Genomic DNA, 27527 nt, shown 5'->3' with positions numbered 1-27527 from the left:
ATGGAGCTGGATAAAATGTGTGCGAACAATGCCGAAAATTTTGCTTCTAGAATTAAAATAGAAATTGAGGACGTAATCGAGGATACTTCGCATGAAAATTATCCTGGTATCAATTGCAATGATGCTTTGATTGAAAGTAAAACTTCCGATGATGTGAACTATGAGATTATCGTTCCTACACTTAGTAACGTAATGACATTTAATAATTTTCCGATAAAAACAGAAATTCCAGAAGAAAGCAAAATATCTGCAGATGAAGAAGATACATTAATGCCATGTATTAGTGATTTCATTAAAACAGAACTGCACGAAGATGATTCTGAGGAGGAAATAAAAACTGATTGTGACAGCTTTATTCCAGACACATCCTTGCAGATTTCGTATAGCAGTTCTTGCAGAGGTGTCGAAGATGAAGGTATAGTAATTGAGTTAATATGCTTTTGGTTTATATACATTCAATAGAGCTGTTACAATTCATTGAAGTTAAATTTTTGTTGATTTTTTATTTTTTTTCATAATAATTTGGTAAGTGATAAGTGACGTACTCCATTGTGAGGAGTAGTTCTTCCTTGTTTTGCAGCTCTGACGCCCTCGACTTTGAATACTTTCAGTTCAGTGAAGGCTGTATATACATATTACGTATAGTTAAAAATATCAATAAAAAAGCAAATATAAATAAAGAAAATAAATATCAATAAAAATGAAATATAAATAAAAAAAAATGCAATGCTCAAGTTATGATACAATGGCGAAGCTACACTTATCGGCCAGAACCCATAATGCATATTGTGATTAATTCAGCCGTACTGGAAAAGCTGTATATTAGTAGTTAATAGTAGGAAGAAGCTGTAGAGTTATTTTTCTGCCTTACCGACAAAAGTATATGCCATTCTGTGAGCCTTTATAGTGGTACATTAATGAAATAGTGATATAACTATGGTCCCTTATGCCCATTACAATAAGTTTCCAAGATCTGATCAGAAAGTTCAGGGACTGGCAGCTTTAAGTGCCAGCATTGTATTGAGTTAAAACTTGTTGCACTATGTTCAGCAACTCATCCAGACATAGTAATGCATAAATTAGCATTAGCAAAGGCACATGATGCAAGAAAGCAAGCTTATATAGCATCAGCCAAAAAAAAAAAAAAACCCTTATTTCACTCATCCACTCGCTCCAAATGTGCGTCAAGTTCTGCCTTGAATCTATTTAAGCTATCAACTTCTACAACAACAGATGGAAGTTTGTTCCAGCAATCAACCACCAGCTGGCAAAAGGCAAACTTCTGCACATCTATCCTACAACCGTCTTTCCTCAATTTGAATTTATGCCTTCTCAGGTTCTCAGATTATTCTGAGATTATTCTCAGATTATTCTGAGGAAGAATTCCATCAGCATTGAGCATGCTCAAACCATTCAAGTCTTTATACACCTCACAGGTGTATAAAGATCACTTCGCAGGTGCCTAGTCTCCAGACACTAATTTGCAAAACTTAAGCCTTTCTTTTTAAGAGCAACCCTTTGTTCCATTCGCTAATCTTGTTGCCCTTCTCTGTACTCGTTCCAACATTTTAGGAGTTGCACAGTAATAACTCTTATATGCTGTCTTTGCAGTCACTAGGGGGTAGTGGGAGGTAAATGCAGATAAATTGCCCATTTATCTGCAGTCAGTCTAAATTAGAGTGCCTTGAATAGAAGGTGTTTGTGTTTTGTTGCATTTTAAAATGAGTGATTTTACTGAACAGTGAATTTTCAGCAAATTTTGATTCAAATTAGAGAAAAGTGCAACATAAACCTGTGAAATGTTAGATGAGGAATGATGCTATATTCTTCCAAATGTTAGATTGAGGAATGATGCTATATTCTTGATTGGTTTGCAAAGTTTCAAGAGGTTGAAGATAATCTTCACATTGTCTGCCCTTCAACTTCAAAACTGATGATTCATTCACTTGTTTAAGTTCTAGCATTAGCATTAGTAGATGCATATGATGGAAGAAAACAAGATTATATAGCATCAGCCAAAAAAAAAAAAAAAAAAAACCAAAAGTTTGTCTAGTTCAGTCTTGAATTTATTTAAACTTTCAACTTCCACAATGACAGAGGGAATCAACAGCAATCAACGACCCGCTGGCTAAAGGCAAATTTCTGCACATCTATTTTATAACTGTCTTTCCTAAATTTGAATTTATGCCCATACAGGTGCAGAATCTAAGCAAGAGGAAGAATTCCATCAGCATTGAGCTTGCTCAAACCATTTGAGGCCTGATACACCTCACTCAGATCACCTCACAGGTGCTTAGTCCCCAGCCGCTGCAGTTTGCGAACTTAAGCCTTTCTTCATAACAGCAATCCTTTGTTCCACTCACTAATCTCATTGCCCTTCTCTGTACTCATTCTAGTAGCTCAACATCTTTCCTAAAATGAGGCCTCCAGACCTGTATACGGTCTGGAGGCCTCATTTTAGGAATGGTCTTGTATAAGGCAACTTGTTAGGACCGTTGCCTTGTATAAGACAATGGTCAGGCCACTCAAGGTGTGGCCTGACCATTGCCTTATACAAGGGGATAATCACCTCCTTATACCTGTTAGCAAAATTCCTATATATCATTGACAAGCCTCCATGAGCTACTGTTGTACCCTGAGTGTAGTACCACATAGTTGGTATGTTACTCTGGGGTTACTGCTACCCATATACAGTACTTTGCATTTATCAATGTTAACCTTCAGTTGCCACCTCTCAGCTCATGTGCTCAACTTTTCTAGATCCTGTTGCAGTAGCATACCTCTTGTCATTAGAACCCTACCAACCTTCACATCGTATGATGTACCTTCATCAATATCATTAATAAATACAGAAAACAATAATGGGCCCGACACGGACCCTTGGGGAACTCCACTAATAACATTAGTGCATGAAGAGCAGTGTCCATTGATAACCATTTTGTCTTCTCCCACTCAACCATCATTTTATCCATTGTAGCAACTTGCCCTTAATGCAGTACTGCTCCAACTTTTACAGTAATCTTCCATGTGCAACAGTATCAAAAGATTTCCTAAAATCCAAGTAAAAGCATATGTTTAGTGCAAAGACATATCTAGTTTAACAGGCTCTTTCTGTATGATGCCATAAGAATGTCACTGTAGTGTTTAAGAAGATATATGTGCAAGATTTTCCATGTATTATAAATGCTGGAATAGGTAACATATTTGCTTTTTGGATGCATATAGTTGATTTTTTGTTTTCAAGGCAGGAAACTTGTATAGGACATTTGCTGATAATCAGGCATTTACAAATATGATATCAAAAATATTTTTTGCATCCAGTTCCTTTGTGACTACATCATTAGCATTAGTAAAGGCACGTGATGCAAGAAAGCCAGCTTATATAGCATCAGCCAAAATAAAAAACAAAACAAAACAAATCTTCTAATTTCACCCATCCACTTGCTCCAAATGTTTGTCTAGAATCTGCCTTGAATCTATTTAAGCTATCAACTTCTACAACAGACGGGAGTTTGTTCCAGCAATCAACCATACAGTGGCTAAAGGCAAACTTCCACACATCTATCCTACAACTGTCTTTCCTCAATTTGAATTTATGCCCTCTCAGGTGATTATTCTGAGGAAGAGGAAGAATCCCATCTGCATTGAGCATGCTCAAACCATTCAAGGCTTTATACACCTCAATCAGATCACCTTGTAGGTGCCTAGTCTCCAGACACTAATCACAGTATCCAAACAAATTGGTCAGACAAGACTTCCCCTTAACAAACCGATTTGTCTTGATGATCCTTCAGTGCTTCTTTAACCAGTTACTCTATTATTTATTCCAGAACAGAAGTTAAACTAATAAGTCTGTAATTATTCATGTCACCTTTCTATCCCCATTTATGAATTGGGGAAACATTTGCACATCTCCAGTCAGTGGGGACCTCCCATAAGTCCAAAGATGCCCTCATAATCATGGCTACAGGCCTGCTTACTTACTTTGCTGCCTCCTTTAATATAACTTGATAGATCCCATCCACCTAAGGTGCCTTATGTTTAAATTCAACAATTTCGCCTCCACTTTGCTCCCAGTTATTACAAAATTATTTAGCTCCCTGCCAGAGTTTGATAAACCTTTGGCATTCCCCTCCCTGAATAACCTCATGTGTGAATGTAGATGCAAAATTCTCATTTAGTTTGTCAGCTACCTGAGCAGAATCATCAACAATCGAACCATCGATATCAAGTCGACCAATCTGATCCATCCCCTTCCTTCTAGAGTTTACATAAGTGAAGAAGTCTTTACTGTTTTTCTTTGCATCCTTTGCCAAAGGTTTCTTATAATCTGCCTTTGCTTGTCTAACCTCCTTTGTCACTTGATTACAGACTATCTTATGAGGGGATATCATAAAGTTCGAACCTTTACCTAGAAATAAGTCCTAGAAAGGTGAAACTTCACAGGAACTTTAATCCTTTTCTATGTACTCTCCATGTATAGTAACACATTTCTTCCATCTATGGATCAGTTATTTAATGCCTTGATCATAGAAGTCTGCACTTTTTGCCTGAAACTACGATTCCACTTCATTGATGACAATGAAGAAACCATTGCGTGGATGCAATGGTTTCTTCATTGTACATCCAGCATTCGTCACCAGCCGTTCAGAAAAGTTCTCAACATCTGCATTACACAAATCCAACAGTTGGCAAGAACACTGCATTCTACATTGCTTCTGCAAAGGTGTCAACTATCTTGGAACCCATCGTGAGAAGACCTTAGACATGTGCGGATGGGCGTGTAAAATGCTGTGGGCAGACTCATAACTAATTCCCACAGCATTTGCGATGAAATGAATTGTCACATGTCTGTCACTCAGCACCAGCTGCTCAACCTTTGCAATCATATCACTGTCTGTGGATGTTGATGGCCTTCCTTCTCTTGGTTCGTCAAAGACACTTGTATGACCAAACGGGAACTCCCATTTCCACTTTTTTAGTGTCATAGAATGGAAAATTCTGCCCATACATAGTTTTCATTTCTTCGTCAATTTTCTTAGCTTTCTTGCCCTGCAAATGCAGGAACTTGATCACTACTTGACACTCCACTTTGTCAACCATAGTGTCCTTCCACAGATTCTGGGCTCCTCCTCTGGTGTGCGATCACCTACAAGAATGAAATTTCTCATGTTGGTTATTGAATATGTAGACAACTTATATTAAAAACGGCATCTTCCTACTGATGTTTTATGTAGGTCAGGGTACAAACTTTTTGATATCTCCTCATATATCCACCATAGGCATATGTGTCTCCTGATAATTTATGCGCATCCCATCCATTTTTCTTTTCTGCCGCGAGTCTCATTAGTTCATCTGACATCCATTTAGGCCTAAACCTTGAACAGTATTTCTTAGTTGGTATAAAAAGCCTAGTAGCTTCAAAGATTAATTCCTTGAATGCTTCCCATTTTGAATTTGCTGTTGGTAACATCATCAGTTGGTCCCACTGTATAGAATTTAAAAACTGTGTGAGACCACTCTAGTCACCTTTACAAAAGCAAAAACCCTTCCCTTTACTCCTGATGGTAGTTACCTCTTTGAGTAAATCCCAAATCAGTACACTGTGATCAGTGCCAACAAGTGGCTCCTTTATCTGCAGATTCTTAATGCATGAATAATCACTGCTGATAATCAGATCGAGAGTATTACTCCCTCTGGTTCCCTCTCGAACACGTTGCTGTAGAAAACAATCATCCAATAAATCCACAAAAGTCTTCCTAGTGTGTGAGACCAACCCACAAGTTCCAGACAATGTCTAGGAAGTTAAATTCCTCCATTACAATGCATTCGTTTTTACTGGCCTACTCTATTTCTCTGTACAGTTGTTCATTGTGCTCATAAGAGTCATTATGCCTATAACACATTCCTACTCTCAACTTTGCTTTCCCAGTGCTTATTGACATAAGCACTGAATTATTATAGTATGACTGACACCACACTGACTGAACACTGCACTGTCCACCCATGTCAAATGGATACACTTCCTCTGATTTTGTGTTTTGTAACTAACAGCATCACCCTCCTCCCCTTCTACCCTGTCTGTCGTTCCTGTGCATATTGTACTTCCCAAATTCCAATTCTGCATTCTTTATCTCTGTGTGACACCACGTCTCTGATATCCCAAGAATATCTGCCTTTGATGTCTTCACCAGCACCTCAAATTCATTAGATTTATTTACTGTACTCCTAGTATTGGTGTACATGCATCTTCCTGTCTTACTTTTAGTTACCCTGACACAACTCATGTATTTACTTGTTCCATGATGAACAAATGTTACATGAATAATTTAAAAAATGAATCTGATACCTGTATTAATGTGCATCTATCAAATTCTCAAGCTGTTTGTGTTCATAAAACTTTAATTACCACCAAAGAACTTTGTCAGCTTTGACAGAGTCAAAATCAGGACTTGGAATGAATGCTGGAATACCACTCTGATTCATCATGTGCATTGATAATGTCGTGTTTACTCATTAACTTAACCACCTACTGCACATATTGGCGCCTCGGTAGCCAGGTGGGCAGGAGCAGCAGTGCGTAGCACACACTTCTTGATTAGACCGGGGATTGAGCCCGTGATCACCAAATATGGAGGATGCGGAAAGGTCAGGGAATGACCACTGCATATCCCCGGAGCAATATGACCTTAGTTGCTAATGCTCCTAAAAAAAAAAAAACAACCAAACTGCACATATTATTTTTGAATATAAAATATTCCATTTTTGAACCCTGAGTAAAATGCATTAAGGATCAAATAACTGCATATTATTTTGTAGTTAAAACTAATGTTTGAAGTAGAAAATATAAATTAAAACATTTAAGACCAGTGGCTGTTCACTTTCGCTTAAAGTGAATTTTCTGCATTACTAGATTTAGTTATCAGACTTATTTTAAATTATGATGTTCTACTTTTGTAATGTGTGTAGAATTTGAGCTCTATTTCTTCTGATTACAATAACTTTCTATCCACTTGAAAGTAATTCACTAAAATTGGAATATTTGTATAGGTAGAATTTCAATCCTCCAGTGTACCATTTTTTTTTTTTTTTTTTTTTTTTTTGATAAAGAATAAACTTGACGGCTCTGTTTTAATAATTACAGTGGACATTTATGATTTTTTCTGATTGCTGGTGTATGATAATCCATTGGTTCTCCTTGCTGCTTAAATAAATTATTAAAGAAGTTATTTATCTTCATGTAATAATCCCTTCTTTCACTGAGCTTTTTTTTTTCTCTCTCCTATTATAGTATGACTGACATTATTTTTGTAATAATTATTGTTGTGCAACTGACAGTATCTGGTTAATTACAAATTAACAGTGATAACTTGCCAGTATTTACCAAACCTGTTAATAATTCATTTGGTAAAGATAAATTGGTGCAGCATTCATTGTGTTGTAATTATGGTAGCTGTAACTAAACTGTTACCTAATGATTTGGTCTGACTATTTTTAAAAAAAATGCTAGTTTTACCTGTAAAGCAAAAGAGTTTCAAATGTGTTAATATGTGTATGACAACAGAAATAACCTGTAACAAACTCTAAAAATAACTTGTCAAAATGCAAAGCAGGCTTTTGTAGAATAACAGACTGCTTTTAATGTAATTTGATATTTACAGTGACAAGAAAGAAAATTAAAGCAACAAGAAGGAGGAAAATTAGCAGACAAATATAATGTTACAGTTTATTATTCTCTGGAGTTGCTAGCACAATAATGCATGGCGAAAATTAATGTGGCAACAAACAGGCCTAGACATGGTGGCAGCCTATCATCATTGAATTCAGCTCCCACTCAAAGGAGCACAAGGGTAAGAACTAGACATCCTTGTGTTTTCATTGCATAGATTGTTAAAATATGAGTGCATTAAAATTAGTGTAATTGTAACTAATTACAATTTTTTTTATAATGTACACGTTAATGATTTACATTAAGCTAATGAAGATCATTATATTGTGCAATATAAAAATCTATGCAATGACAAACAGCACCACTTTGATTTGGGAAAAAAAAGTTGCTTTATTTTAAAAGTTGTCTGTAATAATATTTTAATCAGAAAATTGCAGAATCTAGTTCTAACTTACTGTCAGGAATTTTAAGTCATTTTCTCCATATTTTTAAAATTCAGTGTCACTTTCAGATTACTCTAATCTGCAGGAAAAGTTGAGAATTGAGTACATTTATTATTGGTGTTTAATGAGCTTAGTATGTATGTATTGCTTAGTATTGTATGTATTGAAATTGTTTTTTCCCTAATTGTTAAAACTGCCATTGCAGTAGTAGTTAGCATTAACATTAGTAGAGGCATATGATGCAAGAAAGCAGGCTTATACAGCATCAGCCAAATAATAAAAAAATAATAAAAAAAATTCCCATTTCACTCATCCATTCTCTCCAAAATTTTGTCTGTTCTTCCTTTTTCTTCCTTGAATTTATTTAAGCTATCAACTTCCACAACAACAGATGGAAGTTTGTTCCAGCAATCATCTACCCGCTGGCTGAAGGTAAATTTCTGAACATCTGTTCTACAACTGTCTGTCCACAATTTGAGTTATGCCCCTCAGGTTCAAAAAAGATTTTATGAAACCAATCATGTTCGTAAAGTATTTTTTGGAAGTTAACTTCCAAAAATATTTTTATTTTGTAAGGTAAATTTTAAAATAAATGAAAGTAATAAAAAATTATTTTTAGTTTAGAGTAAAAACATTTTACTGAGTTCTTTGAATCACATCTTAAACATCTGAGTTCTTTGAATCACAACTTAATTTTAACTTATAAATTTGGAATTTCCTTCATTTTAATAAAGTTAATAATCAGGTATTCTAAGGAGAACATGGTATGTTAGAAATGCTTCATCTCCCCCACATATATATACACATAAAACATGGAAATGATTTCTGTAAGAGCAAGAAAACTTAAGCATTACAAAGTAGAATAACTGTAGTTATATAGTGTTACTTCAAATTTTAACATCTAGTTTCAAGGAGAAATTTGAAATAACATAGATTTTCTACTTAAATTATAAGTGTAGCTATCAGCTCTGTGGATTTACAACTGAGAAAATTCATCTTTAATCTGTTAATCCTTTACTCTGTTAATTGCCCTAATGTAGTTTTTCTAAGTCTTCACAAAAAATTGCAGAAAAAGTGGCTTCAGTGGTAAATTTAGAAATTTTAAAACTTTTTTCTACAAATTTAAGCTTAATTTTTAGTTGGTAAATTGTCTATGCTTCATAAAATATGTGCAGTCTGAAATGATATGTTACATATCACAGAGCATAAGTTAAGAGGTAAAAATTTAAATTCTTTATCCCCCAAGCCTGAAAGGCATCTGTGTGATCTTCAACAACCATATCAAGTGAGCCTCCCTACCAATCTACTGTGATTAACCTAACAGTATGGTAGGATTTTGCCATTGGCATAAGTTTAACTCTGTATTAGATACGTTGTAATATTAAACTGTAGTTTTTGTATGTTTAGTGCAAAGACATATCTGGTTTAACAGGCTCTTTCTGTATGATGCCATAAGAATGTCACTGTAGTGTTTAAGAAGATATATGTGCAAGATTTTCCATGTATTATAAATGCTGGAACAGGTAACATATTTGCTTTTTGGATGCATATAGTTGATTTTTTGTTTTCAAGGCAGGAAACTTGTATAGGACATTTGCTGATAATCAGGTATTTAGCATTTACAAATAAATAAGCATAAGAACAATCAAATTTAAAGGTAGCATTTTAAAGCAAAGGTGATCAGATCCATTGCTGTTCTTGAAAAACTAAAATTGGTTCTAGGACATGCTCCTTGATTCATCTCTCTTTAGCTTATAATTCAAACTGATACCAGTTGTACTTCTAGTGTGTCCATTCGGCTGTTAATAGTGCATATAGCTGTACTAACTGAAAAAAAATTCAAATAAAACATCTCTATTCATGGCTGTATTATAATTTTCTAAAACTGGAGTTTCATGATGTGTTCATTTAGGTTATAAATTTAAAAAATAATTTGTTTGACGATTATCATATTTTATTTTTATAATGTATATAGTTGAACTAGAGAAAAAACTGAATGTTAAATTTTTGTAATGTGGAGTTGTGATAAAAGTGCTTGCCTAGGTTAAAATAAAAAAATAAATAATAAATAAATTAGATTTAGGATTATGATATTTTTATAATGCTATAAACTGACCACTTTATACCTATCCTCTTCATGAAATGGAGCACTCCTTCAGTAACAGCACCATTTGGCCATGCAGTATAAAGCAGATATAAAGATACATTGAGATGTTGTATGTATGCAACTCAGCGGGAGAATAGTCAAGACGAAAGTTTTAAGTGACTTTTAATGTGGAATAGTAGTTGATACTAGACACACCAATAGGAGTACTTTGGAAACTGCAATTCCACTCTGCTGAAGTTTTATTATGACTGTGTCTTGGGTGTACACAATTGGTTCAATAATCAAACCGTTCTAGTGAACAGTGATCCTGTGGTCAGAAACAGTCCAACAATGACAATGTACATTCAGTGTGATAAAAAAAAAAAAAAAAAAACCAGTACAGCAATATTAACCAGTAATAGTAATTTTCAGTAATAGGCATTTCAGAATGCAAAGCTTGTACCTTATATGGATGGGTTAGCAGCTGACACTCAAACTGAATTCTGCTCTTACTGGCAAAAAACAAGAAGGTAAGATTACACCAGACTCAGGAAGACAACACTGGGTAGAGAAAATTGGAAAAATGAATGTGGCTGGTCTGATGAATCCTGGTTCCTGCTGTTTCATGTTGATGGGAGGACCAGAATATGGCAAAAACAGCATGAGTACATGGACCTGTCTTGCCAGGTGTGAACAATGCAGGCTGGTCGTGGTGGTGGTGATTATGGGGAGTGTTTTTGTGGTGCACATTAGGCCCTTTGATAGGTGCAACATTTTAATGCTATGTATGCACCTATATGTATGCATATGATATGGATGCTATCTTGCACAATTGCAACATTTGGATGCTGCAGGTTATTTGCAATTTTTTTCCAACCAGGTACATCTCTTCATGGCTGCAGTGTGTTGATCTGTGTATGAGTTTTTCCAACAGGATAATGCATTATGTCACAGCTGTAGGATCATATCCCCATTTATGATTCAAGAATGAATTCAAACTATTTTGGTGCCTCCCACCCCCAAAGTAACCAGATCTCAATATAGTTGTATATCTGCAGGATCAGGTGGAACAAGCTTTTGGGAGTAGAAATCTGCAACCACCCAATTTGCAACAACTGTAGGAAGAAATTGAGTTCTTGCGACATATTTTGACACCTTATTGATTTGGTGCTGTGATGAATCTAGGCTGTTCTGGAGACCAAAAGGAGAAATACTTGGTATTAGGGTTTCTTTTTGTATGCTGCCTTCTTTATCCTGGGAATTTCTAGGATAAAGAAGCTAATTCTTGGGATTTGAAGGAAATGGTGGTATAGAATTAGCATTAGTAGAGGCATATGATGCAAGAAAGCAAGTTTATACAGGCATCAGCCAAAAAAACACCTTTCACTCATCCATTCACTCCAAAAGTTTGTCCAGTTTTTTCTTGAATTTATTTAGGGTATTCCACAATAACAAATGGAAGTTTGTTCCAGCAATCTACAACTGTGTTCCCTCAATTTGAATTTATGCCCCCTCAGATCTGGAATATGAGCAAGAGGAAGAATCTTGTCAACACTGAGCTTGCTCAAACCATTCAAGGCTTTGTACACCTCAGTCAGATCACCTCACAGGTGCCTAGCCTCCAGACACTGCAATTTGCAGAACTTAAGCCTTTCTTGATAAGAGCAACCCTTTGTTCCCCTCATTGCCCTTCTCTGTACTTGTTCCAGCAGCTCTACATCCTTCCTAAAATGAGGCCTCCAGACCTGTACGCAGTACTCAAGGCGTGGCCTGACCATTGCATTATACAGAGGGATAATCACCTCCTTTTCCCTGCTAGCAAAATTCCTATATATCATTGACAAAACCCCATGACCTGCCCTGGCAGCCTGTCTGCATTGCTCAGAAAACTTCATATCCGCCTGCACAATTACTCCCAGGTCTTTTTCATTTTCTACCACCTTAAGTGTAGTACCACACAGATGGTACGTTTCTCTTGGGTTACTTCTACCCATATGCAGTACTTTGCATTTGTCAAGGTTAAACTTCAGTTGCCAATTTTTAGCCCATCTGCCCAAATTATCTAGATCCTGTTGCAGTAGCACACTGTCATTACTGTCATTAACAACCCTGCCAACCTTTGTATCATCTGCAAACTTTGACATTAAGCCTGATATACCTTCATCAATATCATTGATAAATATACAAAACAACAGTGGACCCAACACCGAACCTGTGGGACTCCACTAATAACATTAGTCCACGAAGAGCAACACCCATTGATTTCCACCCTCTGTCTTCTCCCACTCAACCATCCTTTTATCCATTGTAGCAACCTACCCTTAATACCATTCTGCTCCAATTTGTACAATAGTCTTTCATGCGCAACAGTGTCAAAAGCTTTCCTGAAATCCTAATAGATGATATCAAAATTATTTGATATCATCTATTAGGCAGGTGAAGGCAGATTACGAGAAATCTTTGGCAAAGGATGCCAAGAAAAACAGCAAGGATTTCTTTACTTATATAAACTCTAATAGGAAGGGGATGAATCTGATTGGTCAACTTGATGTCGATGGTTCGACTGTTGATGATCCTGCTCAGAAAGCAAACAAACTGAATGAGTATTTTTCATCTACATTCACACATGAGGAGTTATTAAGGTTTGAAAATTCCAGAAGATTATCAATTTGTAACAGGGTGCTTAATGCTTTTGTAATAACTGAGAGCAAAGTGGAGGAGAAATTGTTGAAGTTAAACATCAGAAAGGCATCTGGGGTGGATGGGATCTATCCAGTTATATTAAAGGAAGCGGCAAAGGAAGTAAGCAAACCTTAGACATAATTATGACAGCATCCTTGGACTCAGCGGAGGTCCCCACAGACTGGAGATGTATCGCCAATTCACAAAGGGGGATCGAAGGGTGACACGAGTAATTACAGACCAGTTGGTTTAATTTCTGTTGCGGGTAAAATAATGGAGTCACTGGTTAAAGATACATTGCAGGATCATCTAGACAAGGCTGCAGCAATAATTCAGACACAGTATGGGTTTTTTAAGAGAAAGTCTTGTCTGACAAATTTGATTGGATATTATGATGTGGTTATATTAGCATTAGTAGAAGCATATGATGCAAGATTGTTCATTTACCTACAAGAATACCGGACAATCCTAATCATACAGCCAATACGCTTGATCTTTTTCTGACAAACAACCCTTCTAAGTACACGGTCGAAGTGAGAGGTCCTTTAGGCACTTCAAATCACAACTTGGTGATTGTCTCTTCTCCAATGGAACCTTTATCTCATGGCTATTCCCAACCTCGTGTTGTTTGGCATTACAAGAATGCAAAATGGGATGACCTGCGAGACTTCTTTTCTTCTTTTCCTTGGTCGGATTACTGTTTCAAAACTTCTGATGTCAACGTTTTTTGCTCAGATCGTGTCAGTGAAATTATTCTTGCAGGAATGGAATCCTTTATCCCACACTCCACTTTAAAATCTCGTCCTTTATCTAAACCTTGGTTTTCCAATAAATGTGCTAAGGCTGTTTAAGAGAAGAATGTTGCATATCGTAATTGGCTTGTTTCTAATTCTTCAGTTTCATTTTCTGCCTACACCAAAGCTCGCAACAATTGTAAACCGGTTATTAATCAGTCCAAACTAGAGTTTGAACAGGCTAAGAGTAGAAAACTTGCTTCTTGCCCTAATGGTAGCCGAGCATTCTGGTCTCTTGCTAAAACTATTGGCCGCAACTTTTGCCCATCTCTGCTCCCACCTCTGTCCAAACCAGATGGTTCTATTGTCACTTCAGCCAAGGATAAAGCTGACCTGCTAGCATCCCATTTTTCTTCCAGCTCATGTATTGATGATCTTGGTAAAACACCCCCCACCATTCGCAACACGCTTCATTCAATGCCTCCTGTGGTCTTCCGTCAAAAGGATATCAGAAGGATTTTGATGAATCTTGATGCTAAGAAAGCTCCAGGTCCTAATGGTATTTCTCCACTTGTTCTCAAAACCTGTGCTCCTGAACTTACTCCTATTCTTTGCTGCCTTTTTTCACTCTCTTATTCCAAAGGTGTTTTTCCTTCTGCTTTTAAATTTGCTCATATCCAGCCAGTCCCTAAAAAGGGTGACAAATCCCTCCCATCCAATTATCGCCCCATTGCAATTACTTCTACTCTTTCTAAAGTAATGGAGAAATCAATTAACCGCCAACTCTTAAACTACCTAGAAACCTTCTGTCTGATCAACGATTGCCAGTATGGATTCCGTCGATCCACTGGTGATATTCTGGCTTATGTTACACATTTATGGACTAATTCAATGGAAAGGTTTGGTGAAACACAAGTAGTTGCCCTTGACATCTCAACGGCTTTTGATCGTGTTTGGCATAAAGGTCTTCTAAACAAGCTTCCATCTTATGGTTTGCCAACTGTTTTTAGTAATTGGTTATCCAGTTTTCTCTCTGATCGCTTACTGATGGTGTGGTAGTAGATGGCTCTCTGTCTTCTAACTTCTCCACTAATGCCGGTGTCCCCCAAGGTTCAGTTCTTTCCCTCACTCTTTTCCTCTTGTATATTAATGACCATCTTCCATTGACTGGAAATCCTATCCATAGTTTTGCCGATGATAGCACATTGCATTCCACTTTCCATTTTGAGAAACCTTGTCCTGCTCAATCAGCTTGAACTTCTCGAAAATCTGCTACCAATTCCTTAATTGCCGATCTTCAGGTAATTCTCCAGTGGGGCAAAGACAACTTAGTTGATTTCAACCCTTCTAAAACTCAGTCTTGTCTTATATCTCACAAAAAGGATTCTTCTGCGCCTATGCTTATCTTTAGTGACACTACGATTTCTAGGCAAAATGATATATCTCTTATGGGGATTACCCTGACTTCTTATCTCTTTTGGCACAAGCACATTACAAATATTGCTTCCTCTGCATCTAAAAAACTTGGTTTTCTCTTTCGCTCTCAGCGTTACTTTTTTTCCAAACAGCTGTTCACTCTCTGCAAATCGCAAATCCGCCCTGCCATGGAATATTGTTCCCACATCTGGGGTGGTGCCCCCAAAACTTCTCTCAGGCTTCTAGATTCCATTCAGAAGAGGGCAGTTAGGTTAATTAATGATTCATCTCTAACAGAGTCTCTCTACTCGCTTTCTCATAGACGTACTGTTTCTGCTGAATGCCTCTTCTACAGATACTTCCATGGGCACTGTTCTTCTGAATTGGCTTCTATAATTCCCACTCTCTCTTTCAAAACAGTCCAAACACGTGCCACCACCAGCCAACATCCATTTACTGTCCAACTTCAAACCCACAGAACCAACTTTTCATCTTTCTCGTTTATTCATTCTACTGCCGTTTTCTGGAACAACCTTCCTTTATACGTACTTCCTGAATATTACAATCTACAGAAGTTCAAGTCCAATGTCAACAAATATCTTCTTTCGTCTTCTCATACTCCAACCCAAGCACGGTACTAAGTACTATAGGTTCTAATACCTCTCGTGTTTGGGGGGTCTCATAAAAAAAAAAAAAAAAAAAAAAAAGAAAGCAAGCTTATGCAGCATCAGTCAAAAAAAACAACCCTTCCACTTCACCCCTCCGTTTGTTCGAAATACCTGTCCAGCTGAGCCTTAAATTTATTTAGACTATCAACTTCCACAACAAGGGATGGAAGTCTGTTCCACAACCAACTACCCGCTGGCTAAAGGCAAATTTCCGCACATCTATTCTACATCTGTCTTTCCTCAATTTGAATTTATGCTCTCTCAGGTGATTATTCTGAGCAAGAGGAAGACTCGCATCAGCATTGCGCATGCTCAAACCATTCAAGGCTTTATACACCTCTATCAGATCACCTGACCAGTGCCTAGTCTCCAGACACTGTAATTCGCAAAACTTAAGCCTTTCTTCGTAAGAGCAACCCTTCGTTCTGTTCACTAACCTTGTTGCCCTTCTCTGTACTCGTTCCAGCAGCTCTACATTCTTCTTGAAATGAGGCCTTAAGACCTGTATACAGTACTCAAAGGTGTGGCCTGACCATTGCCTTATACAAAGGAATAATCACCTCCCTATCCCTGCTAGAAAAATTCCTGTATATCATTGATAAGACACCATGAGCTACTCTTGCAGCCCATCTGCACTGGTCAGAGAACTTCATATCTGCCTGCGCAATTACCCCCAGGTCCTTTTCATTCTCTGCCACTGTAAGTGTTGTTACAGAGTTGATACAGAGTTGATACGTTGCTCTGGGGTTGCTGTTACCCTTATGTAGTACTTTTCATTTGTCAATGTTAAACTTCATTTGCCACCTCTCAGCCCATCTGCTCAACTTTTCGAGATCCTGTTGCAGCAGCATAGCTTCAGTAGCGTCCTTAACAACCCTGCCAACCTTTGTATCGTGTGCAAACTCGGACATTAAGCTTGATATACCATCATCAATATTATTTATAAATACAGAAAACAACAATGGACCCAACACTGAACCCTGAGGGACTCCACTAATAACATTAGTCCACGATGAGCAGTGTCCATTAATTATCACTCTCTGTCTTCTGCCACTCAACCATCCCTTTATCCATAGCAACAATTTGCCACCAGTGCCACACTGCTCCAATTTGTGCAGCTGTCTTCCATGTTCAACAGTATCAAAAGCGTTTCTAAGATCCAAATATATAATATCAAAGTTATTCCCTGCATCCAATTCGTTTGTGACTACATCATAGTATCCAATCAAATTGGTCAGGCAAGACCTTCCCTTAACAAAACCATGCTGTGTCTGAGCTGTAACTGAATTCTTGTCAAGATGATCCTGCAGTGCTTCTTTAACCAGTGCTTCCATTAATTTTCCTGGAACAGAAGTTAAACTCACAAGTCCATAATTATTTGTGTTGTCCTTTGATCCTCCTTTCTGAATTGGGTCACATTTGCACATCTCCAGTCCATGGGTACCTCCTCTGTGTCCAAGGAAGCTCTCATAATTATGGCTAAGGGTTTGCTTACTTCCTTTGCTGCCTCCTTTAATATAACTGGATAGATCCCATCCACCCCAGGTGCCTTTCTTGTATTTATCTTCAACAATTTCTCCTCCACTTTACTCTCAATTATTACAAGATCATCTAGCTCACTGCCAGTGTTTACTTCATCTATGGCATTTCCCTTCCTGAATAACTCCTCATGTGTCAATGTAGATGCAAAATATTCATTTAGTTTGTTAGCTACCTGAGCAGGATCATGAACAGTTGAACCATCGATATCAAGTGGACCAATCTGATTCATTCCCTTCCTTCTAGAGTTTACATAAGTAAAGAACTCCTTGCTGTTTTTCTTTGCATCCCTTGCCAAAGATTTCTTGTAATCTGCCTTCGCCTGCCTAACCTCCTTTGTAACTTGGTTACAGATCAACTTATATCTATCAGAGGCTTCTGTGTCACATGTTAATTTATATGTATCCCATGCATTTTTATTCTCTGCCATATGTCTCATTAGTTCATCTGGCATCCATTTAGGCCTGAACCTTGAACAATATTTCTTAGTTGGTATGTAAAGCCTCGTAGCTTCCAAGATAAGTTCTTTGAATGCTTCCCATTTTGAATTTACTGTTGATAACATCATCAGTTGACCCACTGTATAGAATTTAAATACTGTCTCAGACCATCGTAGTCGCCTTTACGAAAGCAATAACCCTTCTCTTTACCCCTGATGGTAGTTACTTCCTTGAGTAAATCCCACTTCAGCACACTGTGATCACTGCCACATAGTGGTTCCTGTATCTGCAGATTCTTAATGCATGAAGAATCACTACTGATAATCAAATCAAGAGTATTGCTCCCTCTATTTGCTTCCCGAACATGCTGATTTAGAAAACAATCATCCAATAAATCCACAAAAGCCTTGCTAGTGTGTGAGTGACCAACCCACAAATTCCAGTCAATATCTGGGAAATTAAAATCCCCCATTATAAGACTCTCTAATTTACTGGCCCACTCTATTTCCCTGTACAGTTTCTTATTATACAATAATACCCCGACTTACGGGAACTCGGAGTTACGCGGTTCTTGATTTTTTCGTTTGGCAACACTGCCGCCCACTATCTTCAAGGTCGTTTTTCATATGTTATCGATATACGGTGCGATGGCGGAGAGGGAGAGCGAAAGATGAACAAAATTCAACTTTGCTGCACATGAACTGCACACATATACAAGAATTTGTATTCCACCTGTCATATTTATATGTGTGCGTTCGAATTCGTGCTCAACTTTTGTCGGAAATTACATCGTTTTCACGAGAGAAATGGATCGCGTCGGTCGAGCCATATACACTCAGTCCTCGTATAACACGTGTTTACACTACACGAATTCGATCATACACTATTTATAAATATGGTAACGATATCTTATAATATAACACGAACCGAATTTGCTTATGCACGATTTGCCTTTGTGTTAACAAGAAATGGCAGTCGAATGCAGAATCACCCCAACCGAACGCAACACGATAGGAATGAAGAAAAGATTCTGAAAATATATTTATGTTTTTTATATCAGTGAAGGGGAAACACATTTCACCATAATAACGTAAAAACCAACACAATTCCAGCTATTGGTATGCAGTTAGATCGAGTTTACTACCAGTTTATAATAGATTCCACTAGCAGAAACGCAACTGGATTTTTATTGTTTTATAGTAGCAACCCCTAGAAATGTGAGGTGTTAATAGTGTAGCTCTGCCTTTATGGTGTTGTTTTTTCAGTTGCTACATGGGCGCAGCTTTGTTTATGCATATCAAGCGTGCCTCCTCGTTTTGTAATTGTGCTTTATTCCCTAAAAATGAGTAAAATACTTAAAAGGTGTGAAAAGGAAGCATACTGGTGAAGACACTGCAGATTCAGAGAGAAAAAGAAAAGCAATATCGATAAATCAGGTGGTAGTGACTTTCATCAACCGGTGAAACACCACTTTGCTTATTGGAGGCTTGAAGTGGCGAAACCCATGTTTAGTCTCTAGAGCAAAGTTTCCGGCATCCCCCTCTCCCCATACTTCTCCTTCAACCCATGCATGGTACTAAGTACTATAGGTTTTGATACCTTTCGTGTTTGGGGTTCTCATAAAAAAAAAAAAAAAACAGAGGCGGACTGGGTCAAAAATTCTTACCACGGAAAATTTAGTGGCCTCACACTATGTTATGGCCAAAATCACACCGACCCACCGGGGTTTCCCCGGTAAGGCTTATGGCCAGTCCGCCTCTGTCAATAGAGAAAAAAATATGAAATTGTGAAACGCTTTGTGCGAAATGAAAGACCATGTGATATTGCACGTGATAAAGGCCTAAATGAGGCAACGGCGAAAAGCACGTGACAATTGCAAACTTGACAGAAGGTCTCAGCTCAGTTGAAACGGGCTTAAAAATTTTAGAAAACAGACTCCAACGAAGAACGCGTTATAGCTACAAAGCAAGGAATAAAAAAATTATTAGCTTGCTACGAAGAAATTATGCGTGAAAAAAAGAAGGTGCTGTGTCATCAGACGAATTTGTTAGATTTTATGAAGCCATCGACATCAAAATAACTTTTTTACGTAAGTCATTTATTTTTTTAATACATATTTTGTATTAATATGTATAAAGAACTGCAATTTTATTAATATTTTTCTTCTAAACTAGTGTTTTTGTTAGTCCTTGGTCCCAATTAAACAAAATTTATATGTATTTATATGCAAAGTTGTACCCCGACTTACACGAGTTCGACTTAAGCGATTTTCGTCGGACCCACCTATCGCGTAACTTCAGGGTATTACTGTACTCATCAGAGTCATTAGGCCTATAGCACACTCCTACTCTCAATTTTGATCTCCCAATGCTTATGTCACACCAAACTGACTCGACACTGCATTGTCCAGCGATGTCGACTGGCTTCGCTTCCTTGGATTTTATGTGTTTCTTAACTAATAGCATAACCCCTCCTCCCTTCCTATCCTGTCTATCCTTTCTGTAGATGTTGTACTCCCCAAATTCCAGTTCTGCATTACTTATATCTGTGTGACACCACGTTTCTGATATCCCAACAATATCCGCCTTTGATGCTTTGAGCAATACCTCAAATTCATCAAATTTATTTACCAAACTCCTAGCATTGGTGTACACGCAAGCATACATGCACCTATTCTTTTTTTAGCTACCCTAACACAACCCATATGTTTACTTGTACCCCAATGACTCCCAGCAGTCTCTGAAATATCCTGCATCTTATTTTCCAAGCTGCTGCTCATTCCAATAGAAGCAGTGCAAGAATCACTTTCAACTCTGCCAGTGGCTACTATTAATCTATTAGTCCTTGTATCCCCCAATCTAGCAGTTTTCCGACCCACCTAACACTGCCTCGATAGCATCAGCAAATATTCTTCCACCCTTTCTATTTAAGTGTATTCCATCCCTGTAGAAGCAGTCTCTCCTGTTAACAAGTACAGACCAGGCTGAAAAAAATTCTACCCCTATTTACAAAGGAACTGGATGCAAAAAATAATTTTGATATCATATACTTGGATTTCAGGAAAGCTTTTGACACTGTTGCGCATGGAAGACTACTGTACAAATTGGAGCACAATGGTATTAAGGGTAAGTTGCTACAATGGATAAAAGGATGGTTGGGTGGGAGAAGACGGGGTGGTAATCAATTGCTGCTGCTCTTCCTTGACTAATGTTATTAGTGGAGTCCCACATGGTTCGGTGTTGGGTCCACTGTTGTTTTGTATATCTATCAATGATATTGATGAAGGTATATCAGGCTTAGTGTCAAAGTTTGCAGATGATACAAAGGTTGGCAGGGTTGTTAATGACAGTAATGGCAGTGTGCTACTGCAACAGGATCTAGAAAATTTGGGCAGATGGGCTGAGAAGTGGCAACTGAAGTTTAACATTGACAAACACAAAGTACTGCATATGGGTAGAAGTAAACCCAGAGAAACGTACCAACTGTGTGGTACTACACTTTAGGTGGTAGAAAATGAAAAAGACCTGGGAGTAATTGTGCAGTGAGATATGAAGTTTTTTGAGCAATGCAGACAGGCTGCCAGAGCAGGTCATGGGGTTTTGTCAATGATATACAGGAATTTTGCTAGCAGGGAAAAGGAGGTGATTGTCCCTCTATATAAGGCAATGGTCAGGTCAGGCCACGCCTTGAGTACTGCATACAGGTCTGGAGGCCTCATTTTAGGAAGGATGTAGATTTGCTTGAGCATGTACTGAGAAGGGCAACAAGATTGGTGAGGGGAATGAAGGGATCCTTTGACCAAGAGAGGCTTAACTTCTGCAAATTGTAGCGGCTGGAGACTAGGCACCTGTGAGTTGATCTGATTGATGTGTAAAAAGCCTTGAATGGTTTGAGCACGCTGAATTCTGATGGGATTCTTCCACTTGTTCAGATTATGAACCTTAGGGGGGCATAAATTTAAATCGAGGAAAGACGGATGTAGAACAGATGTGCGGAAATTTGCCTTTAATCAGCGGGTGGTTAATTGCTGAAACACAAACTTCCATCTGTCGTTGTGGGAGTTGATAGGTTAAATAAATTTAAGGAGGAACTGGACAAACATTTAGAGAGAATTGTTTTGTAATTTTTTTTTTTTTTGGCTGATGCTACTAGCCACTAGTACCACTTCACATGCCACTAGTACTACTTCATCATGGCACTGCTTCTGCCTCCCCATAGCAGGACCCGTAACTTGAGCAGTATAGATAAATCCCCAGGGCCAAAAGGTGCTATCATGGATTCTAACAATTTTCCACCCTTAAAGCCAAAAGGTGCTATCATGGATTCTAACAATTTTCCACCTTTAGAGCCTTCAAGCTGAAGACAAGAATTCTGTCATGATAACAACAATAGTCATCCTAAAAGGCTTCGAACAGAAGCACAGTGTCCAGATATTCCTAATTTTCTGGTGATAACTTTCTGTTCCACCAGCCTGTGGGCATGTCATTGCCATTTATGATTCAAAGACATCTGGAATCTATTGCTGGATCACCAAAAATGGTGAAGTGACTATAATCCAGGATCTCCTGATTGAAACAGCCACCTCCAAACATTCGGAGTGGCTATTAAAGACAATGACATTTGGTTGGTTGCCATTATCTGCTACTCCCCCACAATACCTTAAATTCATGAAAAGGCGTCATCACAGAATGGAACTTAATTACAATTCTGAGGAGGAATTAGTTCAAGAACTGGGCAATCAAAAGGTAATCAGTGTTAAAAGAATAATGATAAAAAAAGATGGAAATCTCATTCCAGCTCATTCCATCATTTTAACTTTTAGTACTCCTGATTTGCCGTCCTCAGTAAAAGCTGGATATTGAAACTGCCGAATTTGCCCCAAATCCTGAATCTTGACTGTTTTAAATGTCAGAAATATGGCCATCTGTTCTATTTTGTGGATCAAAAGATCATACACAGCCGCAGTTCCCATTTGCCCTAACTGCATAGGCAGTCACCCTGCCTTTTTTAAATTATCTGAAATGTTCAAGACAGGTAGGTAAATCCAAAAATACAAAGTAGAACATAAAGTCATATTCTGAGGCATGCAGACAAATAATGTTGACCATGCCTAGACCATCTTATGCCTCTCGCACCCGAAGTTTTCATACAACTGCAGTTCAAACAGATGTGTCAATACCACCCAATGTCTCGCTGGCTAATTGGGTTAAAGCAACTTTATCCACCTCTGGAAAAGATAATTCTAAAACTAAAACCAGCAATGCCACCAACACCCCAATTAGTATCCCAACTGATACTCTGACAGTCTCGAATGACACAGAAAAATTGAAACCTACTAAAGACTGTAAGAAACTGAATCACCCACCAACACTGTGGGAGTGGATATATACCCAGATTATGAAGAACCTATCCTAGAATTCCATGCCAATGACACTATGGAAACCGGACGCCCCTTTATTCCCAAAAAAAGATTGGAAAAAATACCCTTGCATACAAAAATCAGATGAATCGTGCTCAACCAAACCAAAATAATGCCTAACATCATACAATGGACTAAGCAGCCATTCTGATGACTTAAGGGAGTTAATTTTCTCAATTCAATCCCATAGGTATATGCATACAGGAAACATTCTGGTTATCCCAAGTTTCACCGAAATTCTCAAATTATGTGATGTATAGACAAGATAGGACTCCAGAGTCTCCTGCTTGTGGAGGAGTAGCTATTCTTGTAAATTCTAACATACCATCCAGGCCGATCCAATTAAGAGCCACCCTAGAAGCTGTGGCAGCTTGGATTGCAGTTGGTATTTCAGTTACCATTGTTTCCATTTATATTACACCATCTCTACCACTTGACTTGACATTCAGAACTTGACTACCTCATTACACAACTCCCAACTCCAATTTGTCTTTTTGGTGACTTTATTGGACACCATCCATTGTTGGGACGAGCTACAATGGACAGATGAGGCAAGTTGATTGAGGAATTTATGAATAATAATGATCTGAATTTCCTGAACTCTGGATCTCCTACCTACATCCATCTGTCTACAGGATCTACTTCTGAAATTGACTTGTCAATTTGCTCACCATCCATCTTTCCAATCTTGACATGGTATGTATTAACCGATCCTTTTAACAGTGATCACTTTCCGATTATTTGCTCCTTACAAACAGGAATAACTCCAAATCCTGTTCAATGATCCACTTGGAAGTTTAAAAAGGTGAACTGGAATGGCTGTTCTGCTCAAATACTTCTAGGTAGACTTTGTTCAAAAAGAACCTATTGATGATGTAAATACTTACATCACCAATCAGATTCTGACTGTGGTGACATTCCAAAATCCAAGACATATAGCAATCACCGAAATCACTGGTGGAATACAGATTTCTTCATTGCCAAACAGGGAAAAAACCGAGCTTGGGATAATTTCCGTAAGATTCACACCACTAGTAACTTCATTGCTTATAAAAGGCTTAAAGCAAAAGCAAGGCAAATTAGACGGAAAGCGAAACGAGACTCATGGATTGCTTTTTGCCTCAACACAAAAGACACTGACATGCGCCTCATCTGGAAAAGAATATAGGCACTGAATGAATTTGCTTATCTGCCCCCTCTAATACTTCATTGGAAAGGGAAAGACTTATCTACAGCTGCAGAAGTTTCTAATGCACTTGCAGAATCATTTGCTACAATCTGCTTCTGCCTTCTATGCATCCACCTTTCAGAACATCAAAGCTGGTGCAGAACAATATTAGCATTAGTAGAGGCACGTGATGCAAGAAAGCAAGTTTATACAGCACCAGCCACAAAAAAACTTCCCATTTCACTGATCCATTCGTTCCAAATGTTTGTCTATTTCTGCCTTGAATTTATTTAAGCTATCAACTTCCACAACAACAACAGATGGAAGTTTGTTCCAGCAATTAACTACCCGCTGGCTAAAGGCAAACTTCTGCACATCTATTCTACAACTCTTTCCTCAGTTTGAATCTATGCCCCCTCAGGTTTGTAATTTGAGCAAGAGGAAGAATCCCATCAGCATACACCTCAATCAGATCAGGCGAGTCCAAGGATGCTCTTGTAATTATGGCTAATTGTTTGCTTACTTCTTTTGCCACCTCCTGTAATATAACTGGATAGATCTCATCTACCCCAGGTGCCTTTCTTATGTTAACTTCAAGAATTCCTACCATTGTTTGGCGCATAATGGCCTTTAGCTGCCGTTGCACCATAAAACCTCCAACAACAACAACTTCAACAATTTCTTCTCCACTTTGCTCTCAGATATTAAAAGTCATTTAACTTTCTCTTAGAGTTTGATAAACATCTAGCCCTTTCCTCCTTGAATAACTCCTCATGTGTGAATGTAGATGCAAAATACTCATTTAGTTCAGCAGCTATCTGAGAATGATCATCTACAGTCAAACCATTGATATCAAGTGGACCAATCTGATTCACCCTCTTTCTTTTAGAGTTTATATAAGTAAAGAAGTCTTTGCTGTTTTTTGTTGCATCCTTTGCCAAAGAATTTTCATAATCTGTCTTCACTTGCCTAACCTCCTTTGTGATTTTATTACAGACTAGTTTGTATCTACCATAGGCTTCTGTGTCACCTGAAAATTTATGTGCATTCCATGCATTTTACTTCTCTGCCACGAGTCTCATTAGTGCTTCTGACATCCATTTAGGCCTAAACCTAGAGCAGTATTTCTTAGTTGGAACAAAAAGCCTAGTAACTTCCAAAATTACTTCCTTGAATGCTTCCCATTTAGAATTTGCTGTTGGTAACATCATTAGTTGGTCCCATTGTATAGAACCTAAAAAATCTCTGAGACCACTATAGTCACCTTTACAAAAGCAAAAACCCTTCCCTTTACTCCTGGTGGTAGGTACATCTTGAAGTAAATTCCACATCAGTACACTGTGATCACTGCCTCCTAGTGCTTCCTTTATCTGAAAATTCTTAATGCATGAATAGTCACTGCTGATAATCAGATCAAGAGTGTTACTTCCTCTTGTTGCCTCTCTAACATGCTGCTACTGTAGAAAACAACATTCAATAAATCCATAAAAGCCTTGCTAGTGTGCAAGTGACCAACCCACAAGTTCCAGTTTGAGAAGTTAAAATCCCCCATTATAAGACACTGATTTACTGGCCCACTATTTCTCTGTATAATTGTTCATTGTACTCATTAGAGTCATTAGGCCTATTTAAAAATGTATATTTTATTTGAATTAAATACTGCTATAGTCTGAAAAGGTGACAACGAATCATTTTTGCATTAAAGGTATGTTTAAATGTTAATGTCATTTTAATTTTGCATATAATATGCTTATAACATTCCCTTTGGGATAATTTTTGAATATTTTTGAAAAATGTAAGAGTGAAATATTTTTGTATACTGCTTGTATCCGTCATATTGAAATGTTACCTAATTTTAACTTGTCTCTGTTTTCTTTTAGCAGGAGAACATAATGCTTTTGAGCGACATGAAGAATTTTCAGTTGAAAATCTATCTATGCAAAATTCGAGTGCAGTAAGTGAGAAGCCAGATCTTAGTAATGTATCTAACAATAGTGAATCATTAAAATATAACTGTTTCAATTGTGGGAAAGTTTTTGAATTGCCATCAACTTTAGCTGAGCATATGAAAACTCATTTTGATGAATTGAAATTTTCTTGTGAGACCTGTGGAAGAAAATTTAAACGTGAAAGCTATTTGAGATCGCACCAGAAAGCTCATTTAGAGGAACGTTTCTTCAAGTGTTCAGTATGTGATAAAATCTTTGTCACTGCACATGATCTTAGAGTCCATACAAGAATCCATACAAAAGAAAGACCATACCTGTGTACAACATGTGGTAAAAGATTTACTCAAACTCAACAGCTTAGTGCCCATCAGCGGATCCATTCAGATGATCGACCTTATGGTTGTGCAGTGTGTGGGAATACTTTTAAATATTCGTACAGTCTTAAAGCACATTACAGAATCCACTCAGATGAAAGACCTTATGAATGCAAGATGTGTGGGAAAAAGTTTAGGCAGCAACCCCATCTTGCTAGACATTTACGAATCCATACAAATGAAAGACCATATGTTTGTAACACTTGTGGAAATGGATATACCCAGCAACATGATCTCAATACACATAAGAGAACCCATACAAATGAAAAACCTTATGAGTGCACAGTGTGTGGGGCAAAATTTGCACGTGTGAAATCTCTCACTGAACATGAGCGAATACATACTGGCGAGACTCCATTTCTTTGTTCAACATGTGGTGCTTCATTTCGAAGTCATCGACATCTGAAAACTCACCAGATGGTCCATTCTGAGGACACGCCTTATGTGTGTGAGGTGTGTGGACTTCGATACAAATATCGTAGGTCTTTTAAAGAACATGTAGAACTTCACAAAAAGACATATCCCTATGAGTGTAAAACATGTGGTAGTAAATTCAGAGAAGAATATTATCTTCTCCAGCATACATCCTTTCACATCGTTGCAAATGACCTCAGCAATGCTGTAAATTCATCCTCATCCATTTCAGTTTTTCAAAACTTTAATTGTACTGATGATAATTCAAAAATAGTTGAATTTTCCAGTGTGTCTGAAGAAATATCAAGTAACTTGTTAGCTGATGGAAAATCAGGATCACACTAAAACATATATTTAAAATTTCTCATCTTATCACAGTGTTTTTTTTTTTTTTTTTTTTTAAACTTTAATAGTCAGTGGGTTACTTTGTTATATGTATGGTGTATATTTATGAAGGAAAATGGACTCTTCTTTCCCACTTGTATCACATAATATTGAATGGAAGGTGGCTGTTAGATATTCACAT

At 37.6% G+C, this 27527-nt stretch overlaps 1 protein-coding gene across 1 annotated transcript; it reads left to right on the top strand.

The window, feature by feature from the left end:
• On the top strand, nucleotides 1-27346 carry LOC150081065 (uncharacterized). Its single transcript, XM_090380904.1, has 2 exons — nucleotides 1-415; nucleotides 26145-27346. Exons 1-2 carry the CDS (start codon nucleotides 1-3, stop codon nucleotides 27344-27346), a joined length of 1617 nt encoding a protein of 538 aa, XP_090237030.1.
• Nucleotides 27347-27527: the final 181 nt, after the last annotated feature.

Source organism: Mastigoproctus giganteus, chromosome 9 (genome assembly GCF_048544385.1).
Source record: "Mastigoproctus giganteus isolate SK-2022 chromosome 9, ASM4854438v1, whole genome shotgun sequence".
NCBI lineage: Eukaryota > Metazoa > Arthropoda > Arachnida > Uropygi > Thelyphonidae > Mastigoproctus > Mastigoproctus giganteus.
The sequence above is the reverse complement of the archived record's forward strand: the minus strand, read 5'-3'. Positions and strand labels throughout refer to the sequence as shown.